Raw genomic sequence first — 13,216 nt, forward strand, 5'->3', positions numbered from 1 at the left:
GGAGAATGAAATTACATGTCTGAAAAAAGCTCTACCTTTTAAATGGTCTAGCAAGTAGCAAAATGTGGGTAGAGCATATCAAATTAGGTGTTAAATGGACTGCCCACCCGTGGGACACTGAGTTACAGCTTTGGAGGCTCTTTGACAAGGTCCAGGCAGCATACCCAGTGGGCTCTGAACCTGACCTAGAATCTTCTCCCTCATCCAGCCTCTTCCAGTTTGTGCCCACTCTATCAGACCCTAGGAGTCCTAGTGTGGCATTCTAGGATATGCACTGGACTGCTAATCTCAAGGTCAGCGAATCAAACCCTCCAGCTGCTCATTGGAAACCCTACAGAGGGTTGCTATGGGTCAGAACTGTCAACGGCACTTAACAGACCTTAAGTCTCTCTACCTTCAGACAGTAGAGAATGTTGTGAAGAGGAAAAGGGATAATGAAGAGATGTGGTTGGGAGAAGAGACGGCCCTTTTGTCCCTTTGTTTTCCCTTTTCTCCACTCCTCCAGTATCACTTAATATGACATGTTTCATCCTCCACCAAGGTCAGTTCTCCAACTAGTAAGTAAGTCCCAGGGAATGATGTGAGGATAGAGTTCAGATGTCACCACCAAAGTCAAGTATGCTTCTTCCACGGTCTTTCTCTAGAACTCTAGCTGTCGCCTGGTTTGGGGATATTGTGTCTGGACCAGGTAAGAAACAGCACTTGGAAAGCTCCCGAGAGCAAGAATAAACCTGATGAGATAAAGTCTCTTAGCACCTGGCTCCGGCTCCTTTATTTTATCTCCTCAGCTTGGCTGCCTGTTGCCTTTCTCTGGGCCTAGATGATCTTCTCTCCAGTGACTAAAATCCACAGCAAGATAATCAGGCAGGAGGACTTTCCCAAACAAACCAACCCAAAATTACCAAAGTTTGGGAGGAATTTGTCAGATCTGATGTAATTATCAAGGTTTCAATGTGGTGCCTGAGACTGCATTCCGCAGAGATGACAAACTAGCAGCCTGCACTATTCTATTATTACGGTTTTAAACTTTGGTTGCTTTTCGGTGGGCCTGAACCCTCCATTTCATTCCAGTGTCCATGCTACCACTCCTTACTTTCTCCATCTGCTGCTTCACTTTTTCATGCTATCTGACAAGCCCAGGAAGACAATTGAGTTTGCAACCTCTGATTTACACAAATTGCTAAAAACTAGCTGGTAGTTATCTTGTCCTCACCAATTGTATTCTTGTGCATTTCCTCCTTTGGAAGTACGGTGGGGAATATATTTACCTGTAAGCAACTCAGAAATCATAAAAAAAAATTTAAAACCAGGCATACTGGTCAGATAGAGACTGGCTGTTGTTGTGAAGTGTTGTCGAGTCGATTCCGACCCATAGCAACCCTGTATAGGGTTCTCCGAGGAGTAGCTGGTGAGCTTGAACTGCCGACCTTGCAGTTCAAACGGCTTTGCAGTCTGGCACATTAGATGCCCTTACTCATGTTTCAGGTCTGGAAATGACCTCAGCCCCCAGACCAATTTTTCAGCCAAGTAACAAACAGATCTTTAAGTGGAGCAATACCATAAGGAAGGCACACACACTTTAGAATAACCAACCATTGGTATGAGGTTTAGAAAGCTGTGTGAACTCCTGAGCCCATGGGCACTGACCTAGCCTCTGAGGGCTAGGGCTAAGAGTGAAGGGGCCAGCTGGTCTGAATTGCAAGGTATGCGTGAACTCCCAAACTTGCAGCTGGTACCCACTTGACCTAGCTTGGATGTATAGGGCTGAGCTGTGACCAGAACCCAAACAGGTGAATATAAAGATGTTTGATACTGTGAGCAGATGTAAATTACTACAATTTGATGAACTTTTGGTTATGCATGCAGTTGTTCAAAGTTCCAACTAGAATGGAAGATTCTTCATAGTAAGGAGCATGCTTGTCTCCTCAATGTACTGGATTGATAGGGATGGGCAATTTAGACACTGTTGTCATCAAATGCTGTTGAGTCAGTTCGAACTCATAGTAATCCTGTCTAAGGTTTCCAAGTGGCTGGTGAGCTTGAACCACAGACCTTTAGGTTCAAATCCACCATGCAGTCCAGCGCTTTAACCCGCAGTGCCACACCAGGACCTAATTTGATGAACTAGACATCAGTTATGAAGCATCCAGTTGATATGAAGTGAGGGGAGATGCACAAGAACACTCATACTTGAAGAAAGTACCCATTTGACCTAGCTTCAATGGCTGGATGATCAGAACTCAACTAGAGGAAGAAAGAAGAGAGAAAAAAGTGTAATCCACTACAATTTGATGACTTTGACCTATACTTATGGATGTAGTAGCTTAAAAGAGGGAACAAGTCTTTACAGCGAGGATCATTTCCACTCCCTCTGTACACAGGGTTGACAGGGATGGGTAACTTAGACATTGGCTACCCAAAATGGTGACGGCTACAAAGACACAAAGTGACTGGCTCACGAGTTTTCAAGAGGGAGCCTAGTTTCAGAGGGTGCAAGGGAAGATAGAATCTCCACTGAGTGGTTTCCCACCTGTCTAGATGGGGTTGGTGAAAGGAGATGGGGAAAAGACTCTTGTGGTTCAATAGTGAATAACTGCTATCAGGACTGATTGTGAATGTTGCAAATGTAAAGGTACGTGTTTTATAACAAAAGGAGGGGAGTGGTTGATTTTGCGGTCCAGGAGTAGAGGACCCTGGAACTATCAAGAGAGAATAGCGGAGTGTGGGACCCTATCTGGAGAAGCAGTGATGCCACTGATAGAGGCAGAGATGATGACCGGGAGAGATGGAGTGGCTGGGACTCTAGACTCAGGGAGAGAGAAGGGCTGTGTGCTGGCAGCCAGGGGGCAGGGGGCAGGCTTGCAGGGTATACCCTTTAGTTGTTTGAATGATTGTATCCTCCTGAGTGCTTTGGTGTACATCCAAAAAAAAAACAGGGAATAGAAGCAAATGCTGTTGAATGATGATGCATGGAGGGGATTGTAGTCATTGCAATGAGATGAAATATGACAGGATGAGTGTAAAGCTGATGTTCTCCCATGTAAACTATCACTCAATTCACAATAAAAGCTCTAAAAAAAAAGATCAAAAGGTCAGCATTTACCAAAGAACAAAGCTCAGAAAGGTTAGGAAAGGAGGGATGGAAACAGGAAACACAAGGAGAAAGTGGAACAGGTGATGTCACATTGAGGGGACTACAATCAATAAGATGAAACAAAATGTATGCATTATTGAATGGAAAACGATGTGCTCTGTAAACCTTCAAGCAATTCACAATAAAAAGCTTAAAAAGGCAAACAAACAAAAGAATAGGCTATAAAGGCATGAAGTGACTGGCTTACAAGCTTTCATGGATATGTTTAGCTTTAAAACGAGGGGGTGAGAATAGTTTTCCTCTTTTCCAGATAGGTCTGGTGAAATAGGGTGGGGGATGATGCTAACAGAATTTTATGATTCAATTGCAGTTGTTAGCAGGATTACTTGTGATTGTCAAAACTGAAATTGCAGATGTGTAACTAAAAAGGGGGGGGCGGGGATAGTTAATCTTTCATTTCAGGAACAGACAATCCTAGGACCATCAAGAAGGAAGAGCATGAGTGGAGCATGATACCCCTACCTAGAAAAGTGGCACTGAGGTGGTGGCATGGCGAGACAGAATAGCTGCAGGCTCTAGGCCCATGGACTGAGTAAGGCTGCGTGTCTACAGTGAGGAGGCTGGCTTGCACAATGTGCCCTTTGGACATTTAAATAAATATACATAGTTTGTTTTGTATGGGTGCATCAACTAGTTTTGCTTTGTCCATTTGTGAACTATAAGATGTAAATGGGGAACTGCAGAATGGAAGTAGGGTAACTGTTGTTGCAGGGAGGAGATTGTAAACATTGAGATGAATCAATCATTTCAGATCAAAAGGGCAGTAAAGTTCGGAAAGTTTAGGAAAGGAAACAAAATACAGGGAGGAAGTGGGATACGTGATGTTACATTGAGGGGATTGCAACCAATCAGATGAAACAAAATGTGTAGTAATTGTTGATGGAAAACTGATCTGCCCTGCAGACCTTCACCCAATTCACAATAAACAGTTTTTAAAAATTCAGAACGAAATTCAGAATTACATACTCACTTTTCTAGGACAGCAGGGGTAAAGAGAATGTGTAGTGGCCACTGAACTTTATAGGAAAGACCTAGGGCTGCCCATCCGGATGCAGGGGCTTCCCGAGGAGAAGTTTCCCGAGAAGGACCTTCTCTTGCCTGAGTAGCATCTGCAACGATCAAGAAAAGAAAGAAAAATAAAGACTTTGTTAGTCTAAAAACAGAGTCTCACTTGAGCTTACACTGTCGTAATCACGGAGGGGGCATAAAGGCAGACAGCAGGGACACTTCTAGGTGCAGTTCTTTGGGGAGGCCTTTTAGACATTCTTTTTTGAGACTTAACATCAGGAGGCTGGTAAATGGTGAAAAAAAAAAAATAAAGATTGACCACTCCAGCAGCATGACAGATAAAGAAAGTGGCCTGGACATCTCACTTTGGCTCTCTGGACCTCCTTTCTTTCCTGTATAAAATTAAGGTACTAGACTAGCCCATCTCTAAGGTCCAAACTGCATGGTTTCTTGAGAGGCAGACAAGTTGACACAGGAAAATGGATGACCAGTAGGAGCAGAAAGAATGGCAAACCTTTGTGCTCCTTTCCATGATACTCAATTGTCAAGTGCAACAGAGGAAGAAGGTTGTCATCATCTAGCAATACCTTGTGTGCTGACTGCTGAAAGGCTACATTCACATCTGTAAGAAAGAACACATGAGCTAACAAGAATACTTGGCCATATACCAGATCCAGACTCCTCCAGCTTCCTGCCAGACACTAACAGAGTTAGTGTCTGCACTGTTAGTCTAGCAGACATCTGGTGCACCTGCCCTCCTAGCATGCAGCACTCTTCAATTCCTTGAAGAATCAGCCTTGCCCAGTACAACCCAGGTAGTTAGTAGGGAATTAACAATACTTGGTTCTAGGAGTAAGTATATGACCCAGGCATTTTGTTTAGGGACATGAACATGACCCAAGACAGACCAATCCAGTCAATGAAGCACTATACAAGTAGGGACTTAGAAGGATGTAAACTTGGTGCTGCTAAAAGCCATCTTGCCACTATATGGAGAGGGCCTGCCTGGGAGGAAAAAATATGTGAAAGTCTTAAAGGTACCCTGGGAGTCATCAGACCAACCTTTGCTTAGAATCATCAAACCTCTGGGTTTTTCAGTTATGTGAATCAATTTATTGTACATATAATAAATCAGTAAACTACTTTTCTTTGCTTAAGTAGGAATTGTTTGAGTAAGTATTCTGGTAACTACAACCAAAATAGTCTTATTTAAGTACAGTGGGCATCTACTGTTTTATTGGGCTGGAAAACTAGTAATAATCCTGGATGCTCCCCCAACCCCATTTTCTTATTTTGGTTTTGACTCTTAAGACCCAACTCCACTCATGTATTTGAATAGGAATAGTCATCTTATTAATCATTGATTGTTCAAGAGATATACACTTTACCCAACCAGACATACCCTAAAAGACCTGGCTTGAAGGCCTGCACCAACTCTTCCAGAAAGAACCACAGGCCAAGATGCTGTTCCTAATAACTTCAGTGAGCAACCTACCTGAAAGAGCCTTCCACCTTTGAGAACACTGTCCTGTAACTCACCAGGCTGCTCTTATGGGGATCAGGGTTAAATGACTTTGCAGTCACCAAGAAAAACTCTGCACTTTGATAAGCTGGCAGTTCTCAGGCCAGAGGACAGTTACCATGCTCAGTTACTGCAGTGGGCGGTGTTTTTAACATGTGTTGAGCTGTGTCAATGAAGGCCTGAAACAGTTCTCCACGTCCCAGGAGGTAAAAGTCCTTAATGATCTGAGGAATGAATTTCAGTTTACAATTTAGCAATACAGCAGGATAGGATAGCTCCTCACTATCCTATAGGAATTATACCAAAAATAAATAAACCCAAATCTTAAATCTAGCTGCTATCAAATCAATTCCAACTCATAGTGACCCTATGTAGTATTTCTGAGACTGCAAGTCTTTCGAGGAGCAGACAGCCTCAACTTCCTCCCACAGAGTAGCTGGTGGGTTTGAACCACAAACCTTGTGTTTAGCAGCCCAGTGCCTAACCCACAACACCACCAGGGCTCTGAGGGAATTACAAGTATAATAAAACTTCCAATCTCATCAATTCAATCCCAACTTACAAAAGGATATAAGTTTCTTGACATTTAAAAGAGTCCTACTTAGTGATTTCCTCATGGGAGTATCACTGGTATATGTTTGGCATCATTTATTCAACGGCAATACAATCACATTATACCAGAAGAAAAGATAAACCCAAGCCTTTGTATTAAAGTAGGTTTGTAGTGTTAGGCATAATTTGTTCCCTGAGATAAGGACATAAGAAAGAGCCTGCCCTTGAGGACTGGGTATAGGTAACCAGTAGTCTTGGGGAAGGTTAGCATTTGAAGAGCTTAACAGCTAAATTGTTACCTTCAGTTGACCCAGTAAATCTGACTCCTCTACCATAAGCTTCCAGAGATGCTGTGAAAAGAAGCAATAAAATCGACAAAATTTCATTACAATGCAAACCCTGCAAAGAATGATTCTATGCAAGTCCAGCAATGTATCAAAAAAAGAACATAAAACCAAATTCTAGCAATAAAGAATAGTTTAACAGTTAAAAAAAGAAAAGTGACCTGGAAATGTCTTTAAGACAGTGGTGAAGACGACACAGCGTCGTGAATACACTGAAAACCAGGGAATTACACACTGTAAAATGCTGACTCTTATGTGGCCTTTAGTTCAATTAAAAATTTTTTATGTGAATATCATTTACCACATTAAAGATGAAAGAAGAAAAAAAGAATAAAGGAGGAAAAAGTGATCATCTAATTCAACATCAATTCATGATTAAAAGAAAGGAAAACAGAATTAAAAGAGGAAAAAAGAACGGAGAAAGAAAAAATTACAGAACGAAACTGTGCCAGTAACAGTAACGCTGGCTGATATGACAAGGCTAAGGCAGTTCTGACTTGTTATTAAGAGGATGCTTTTATTTTCTTCATGCCCCCTGCCCCAAAAACTCTCAAACAAGCTAAGCTCTAACCACATCAATAAGAAAGAAAATCCAAGTATTCAGTTTCTGGGGAACCAAAGCATCTTCTTCATAAAAAAAAAAAAACAAGATGCAAGACAGACCTCAGCCACAGTGCTACGAATGCGATCCACCACCTGTTCAAAATCCACCAGGCTGAAAAGCGGCTGCTGCTTGAGTCGGTGCAGCTCTGCAGCAAAAGTATCCTCTTGGTTTTTCAAAATGGACCCTGCCAATCAGGAAGACACTGTCAAAGGAAGTCAGTGAACAGCCAGCACTAGACGGCTGGTCCTTCACCTGCTTCTCAGGAAAGTATGTCACAGCTTCAATCTCACAACATAACTCTCTAACCGGTATACTTTTAGAACACACAATATTAAGAGCCTCTGAAGGGTGTAGGAATTGGGCAAAGAGATTCCTACCTTTTCTTGTTAGGCTCACATTTTGATTCTCAAACATTTGGACGGATTCTCCAACAAAGAGGATTTTTTCAGCAACCCTCACTGGAATGTAGGATGGCAAAATCTCCACCCGAAGCGAAAACTGCTTTAGAGATGGCGCTAGCATGTTCTCTTCTTCAATCAGGCGCTAGTCAAGGAAATAGTCCGAATCAGAGATAAAGTATGCAGAAAAGGAAAACAAGAAAGCATCCACTAACTCTCCCAACCATGATTTATACTTCCCAGAAGTAAGGATTTTAAATCAGAAGCTGTACAATTCTTTAACCACGAGTGTTGGACAGCTGTGTTAATTTTCAGCAGCAGAGTGGCTTTACCAACACTGGGATTCTAGTCCTCATCCTACCTTAACGAGCTGTGTGAAAACTTGTGTAAGAAATCATTCAACCTGGAACTTAATTTCCTTATTCATACAAGCTGAGTTAGCCTATTTTTTCCCCAGGTAGAAGGGTCTTGTTAGAAATGCAAATTTATGGCCCCTCTGGACTGTGAACCACGAGGTTCATGGTTCATACCCACCAGTTGCTCTGTGGGAAAAAAGATGAGTCTTTATGCTTCCAAAAAGATTTAAAACCTTGGAAATCCTGTACAGGGTTGCTATGAGTTGTTACTAAGTCGACGGCACTTAACAACAACCAGATGTACAGAACCCAAAAATCTGGGAAGGAGGCCAAGCAATCTACTTTAATCAGTCCTCCAGGTGATTCTAATGCACACTACAGTATGAGAACCACTGATGATGCCCCATGATGCCCTAAACACCTACTATCTAATCACTCAGGACTCTCCCATACCATGGTTTTGATTTGACCCTTCTCTAGCCTCATCACTGAGCTTCTGGTTCTAGACTCCTAACTTTAACCTCTGCTATTTTGCCCTTTCTGATTTGGTCCTAGGGATGCTGTTCCTCAGGTGACTAGCCCAGGCTCTCACACACTTCCTTAGACAATCATATCTTCTGTAGCTTTATGAACATCCTAATGGATACTACAAATCTTGTGAGGTCATAGATCTCGCTCTGAAATTATAAAAATGATGGGTTTTTTTGGACAAATGTGCAGACACACGTTTCACAGAACCTCCTGAAGTCACCCAAGGATGCCACATCAAAAACTTCTGAACCAGATGCTGCTGACCCCCAGATCTCAGTCTTTAATCTACAATGTTTCATGAGCTCAACATATCCACAATTGGACCTCTCTTCCTCAATACATTTCATATCATCATGAGCCGCCTAGCAGCTAAACGCAGGAACCTGGATCTCATTATTCCCTCCTGATCCATAGCCAGCCAATCACTGGGGTCTACTGATTCTACCAAGGAAACATCTCTCATATCCCTTAATTCTTGTCCATATTCACTGTTAGCCTTAGTTCATTGTTGTTAAGTGCTGTCAAGTCGGTTCTGACTCATAGCAACCTTGTATAGGGTTTCCGAGGAGTGGCTGGTGAGTTTGAACTGCCACCTTGCGGTTCAAGTGGACCTTGCAGTCCAGTGTTTATCCTACAGCACCACACCTAACTATCCCCAATACTCTCCTAATTATTTACCTACTCTAGTCTTGATTTTAATTTAGTGGTTCTCTACATAGCACCCAGAGTGATTTTTCCATCATGCAAATCTGATGTTATTGTTTTGCCTAAAATTCTTCACTGAATACCAGCACATTGCAGATTCATGTCTAAATTCCTTCTCTTTGTTGCCTCTGCTTAACTCAACAGCTTCATCTCTTTCCACCTCCCTCTCCTTTCTCTGCCCCTTACACTTTGTATTTCAGTCTTCATATAACCACTTCAATTGACTTGCTAATGGTTCCCCAAATGAGCCACACACATCCTTCCTGGCATCTGTCTTTACACACATCAGTCCCTCTGCCTGGAACATTTTTGCCCTCTCCTCCCAAACCCTTTGCAATTTAGGCATGCACTCCACTGAAAAGCTTTCTGTAGTTCTAAGAATAACCATACTTACTCGTTCTGGAGCAATAAGTGCACTGTAACTAAAAGTTAACTTTCTGTATCTTCCACTAAACTAGAAACTTCTTAAGGGAAGGGACTACATTTTATTTGTCCATATAATGCTTAGCGTTCTGGTGTGGTGCTGTAGGATTAGCACTGAGCGGCTAACTGCAAGGTCAGTGGTTCAAACCCACCAGCTGCTCCTCAGAAACCCTATACAGGTTGCTATGAGTCAGAACCAACTCAACAGCACTTAACAACATAATTCTTGGGTGCTGGTGGCGCTGTAGGATAAGTACTGAACTGTCAGTGATAAAGTTGGTAGTTTGAGCCTACCAGCCACTCCATGGGAAAAAGATGAGGCTTTGTACTCCTGTGAAAACTTGCAGCCTTGGAAACCCTACAGAGGGTCACTATGAGTCAGAACCAACTCAGCAGCACACAACGACAATGCATAGTTCTTAAGAGTGCCTGACACATAACAGGCATTCAAGAACATGTTGCAATAAGATAAATGAATAAATGAGAACAATACAGGACTTTGGGGAGTCTGATTTTGAGACTTATTATTCAACTCAAATGTGTATGTAGAAAAAGGAGAAGCAAAAGAGTCTCACGGGTTCATTTTCTATTTTGTAGTCTCACATTAGCTAAGATAAAGCCAAGTGTTTACATGTAAAGAAGGTGCCCAGGGTCTAAAGAGCTGGGAGGGCTCACTAAAACATGACTCAGCAGTAGACTCTTGATTCCTGGTAGGAGTTTGCTAGGCTTCTTGCTGTGCTCTCACCAAGTCCTGGAGTTCTTTCAACTGTTTTCCTGTTAGTCCCCCAATGCCCAGATCCTCCTCATCCTCTTCTGTCTGGGCAGAGACATTACCAGAAGATGGACCCTGTTTGATAAAAAACTCTTCATGCTGGTCCAACAGAAGTCCATGAAGCATCCAAGCTGAGAGCTGTTTATACATGACCCCGTGACACACAGCCAGGATTCTGAGTGGAGAGGAAAGCAAGAGCTTCAAAATCCACTTAGAGAACACTCACCACAGAAGTCATGCTCTAACAGTTACAGGATTAATGGAGGCCTGAGAATTTGATGAACTGTAAGGGAGATGACCAATAATGCAAAATAATTGTGCTATTTTAACTTAAATGTTTGTGGATGGACTGAGTGATTCAAAGTCCAAACGTAGCCTATATACTGAAATCTGAAATATTCAGCAAATATTCTGACAGTCTTTTAGGAGAAGAATACATTTCTTTCCTCCTTTGGTATAAGGTAAACTTCAAAACTGATGCAAGTGAAGTTAAAATTAAGTAAATCTGGATGAGTATCTTTTTGACTAGCATAAATGTTACATTTAGTTTGGTTTCTTTTTGTTGGACTCATATATGAAGAATAGATGCAACATGTGAGAGGCAGGCATATCTGGAATATTCTCTAACAAAATGCATAAACTAAAATTAAATGGTTATAGTCTCAACAACAAAAGCAACAGTCCACAAAAACAATGTTCTATATGCTATTTGTGTGAGTAGCATCTGGGATCTTAAAAGGTCATAAGCCACAAGCTAAGGTGCAGTTAGTGGTCTCTCCATGTGCAGAAGAAAGAAGAGTGATGAGAACTGAAGATGCTTGGAATCAATTAGTCCAACAGACGAAAAGAACATCAGTCTCCATGACTCGGAGACCAGAATAACTAGGTAGTGTCTGGCTATCACGACCAACTGCTCTGAAAGAGCCTGGATAGAGTGGGATAAAATATGGAACAAAACTCAGAATTATTTAAAGGAGAAAAAAAAGAAGAAGAAAGGACTGGGATTACTGGTCAGAAAGAGACTGTGGTCCTCGACCACCCTTCAGGTCTGGAAAGGAACTCACTCTTGGGGCACAAATCCCAGCCAAACAATACGTAGATAGGGCATCAACACTAGTAAGGTATGCTCACCACGGAATGGCCAATCATTAAATATCAGAGGGGCAACATTTACCGAAGAACAAAATTGAGAAGGGATGGGAGGGTGGGTAGAATGGAAATAAGAGCTACAGGGAGGAAGTGGTTTAACTGTTGATTTTCAGGGAAGTGATTGCAATCATTGCGATGAAACGAAGTGTATTGAGGTCACGTCCATTTATGCATATTTGAGTATGTGATCTATAAAATGTGATCCCTAAAAATGTATAACAGATTCAATTCATGTATATGTCATATTATTTACATGATGTTACATTATATGCATGCAACTGTATATATTTATATAGAAAGAAACTGTAGCAAATATGAAGTGGATTCAAAAAGTTTATAGATAAGATTTCATTATCTTTTATTTTCATTTTTCCATTACTTTTTGAAGCCCCTTCATGTGTATCAATCTCAAAGGACTAAGATGAGAGATAATTTCTATTTCTTTGCTTTGCATGTCTGTAGTTTCTACAATCAAAATGCATTTCTTGTGTTACAAAGAAAAGCACAGTAATAGAGAATTATGCACCTGTGCTTCCCTTTATCCCTAAATCATGTTCTGAAAAGTTTCAAATGTCCATCAATGAATGAATGGTTAAACAAACTAGAACATACACACAATGTAATATTATTCAGCCATAAAAGAATGAAGTACTTGTAAATTACACAATGTGGATAAACTTCAAAACCATTACACTAAAAAAAAACTCACAAAAAACATTATGCTAAATCAAAGAAACCAGATACAAAAGGCCATATATTGCCTGATTCCATTTATATAAACTATTCAGGCTAGACAAATGTATAGAGACAGAATAAAGACGTGACTGCCAGGGTTAGAGATGGTGAAGGAATGCAGACACAGAGGGTGACTGCGGAACAGGAACCAGGTGGACTTTTGTTCTGGAATGAGACAGGTGGTGGTCGCACAACACTGACTGTATCAAATGCCATGAAACTGTTCACTTTAAAATTGCTAATTTTATGCTATGTAAACTTTAACTTAATAACCATGAAAACAATAGTTAAATACAAAATTTATTCAAATATAACAAAGGGGAATGGGAAGATCAAATGGGATCTAATTATTCAATTAGATAAAATTCATTATTTTTCTTATATTAATTTTTTTAGAATTTGAGAAAATAAACAATTTTAAAGAAAATTCATAATTTCATAACTCTAGCTAAGTGACTATAAATATTTTTTGTGTTCCTTTTCAGTCTTTCATCATACTTTACATAGATTTTTATTTAATTATCATAAGACATAATTTTTACTGGCTTTATCAAATAACTATATCTTTAACTTCTCTTCTATTGCTGTCTTTTTCTAATTTCTTGATACAGTAGATAACATTGCACTGAATATGTTTTGTGTGTATAGTGATTTTCTTCTTTGGAATAAATTTGCTAGGAAAAAATTCTTGAGAGTAAAATTATGGGATAATACGCTAAAAACACTTTAGGAAGCTTGATGTGAAAATATCAGCTGCTTAAAAATAAATGATATGGAGGAAGGCAGAATCTCCAATAGGCACTACTCAATCTGTCTGGGCAGAGCTGATGAAAGGAAATACAGACGGGTAACTCGTGATACTGTAGTGAATAATGCTTATCAGGACGGACTGTGAGGGTTGGAAATGCAAAGGTAGATGTTTTGTAACAAGGAAGGGAGTGATTAATTCTCCAGGCTAGGAGC

The 13,216-nt window shown here is 40.8% G+C and overlaps 1 protein-coding gene across 1 annotated transcript in view; it reads right to left on the reverse strand.

Annotated features, from left to right (window-relative positions):
* The window catches only part of TUBGCP4 (tubulin, gamma complex associated protein 4), a 25,062-nt gene that overhangs the window by 6,805 nt on the left and 5,041 nt on the right, over positions 1-13,216 (reverse strand). Inside the window, exons 5-11 of the mRNA XM_006831720.1 lie at positions 10,343-10,544; positions 7,562-7,727; positions 7,244-7,368; positions 6,536-6,586; positions 5,803-5,908; positions 4,677-4,784; positions 4,125-4,263 (exon numbers count right to left, since the gene is read on the reverse strand). Coding sequence (XP_006831783.1) covers positions 4,125-4,263; positions 4,677-4,784; positions 5,803-5,908; positions 6,536-6,586; positions 7,244-7,368; positions 7,562-7,727; positions 10,343-10,544 — 897 coding nt within the window. The remainder of the gene's footprint in view (positions 1-4,124; positions 4,264-4,676; positions 4,785-5,802; positions 5,909-6,535; positions 6,587-7,243; positions 7,369-7,561; positions 7,728-10,342; positions 10,545-13,216) is intronic.

This window comes from Chrysochloris asiatica, unplaced genomic scaffold (genome assembly GCF_000296735.1).
Source record: "Chrysochloris asiatica unplaced genomic scaffold, ChrAsi1.0 scaffold00004, whole genome shotgun sequence".
Taxonomy (NCBI): domain Eukaryota; kingdom Metazoa; phylum Chordata; class Mammalia; order Afrosoricida; family Chrysochloridae; genus Chrysochloris; species Chrysochloris asiatica.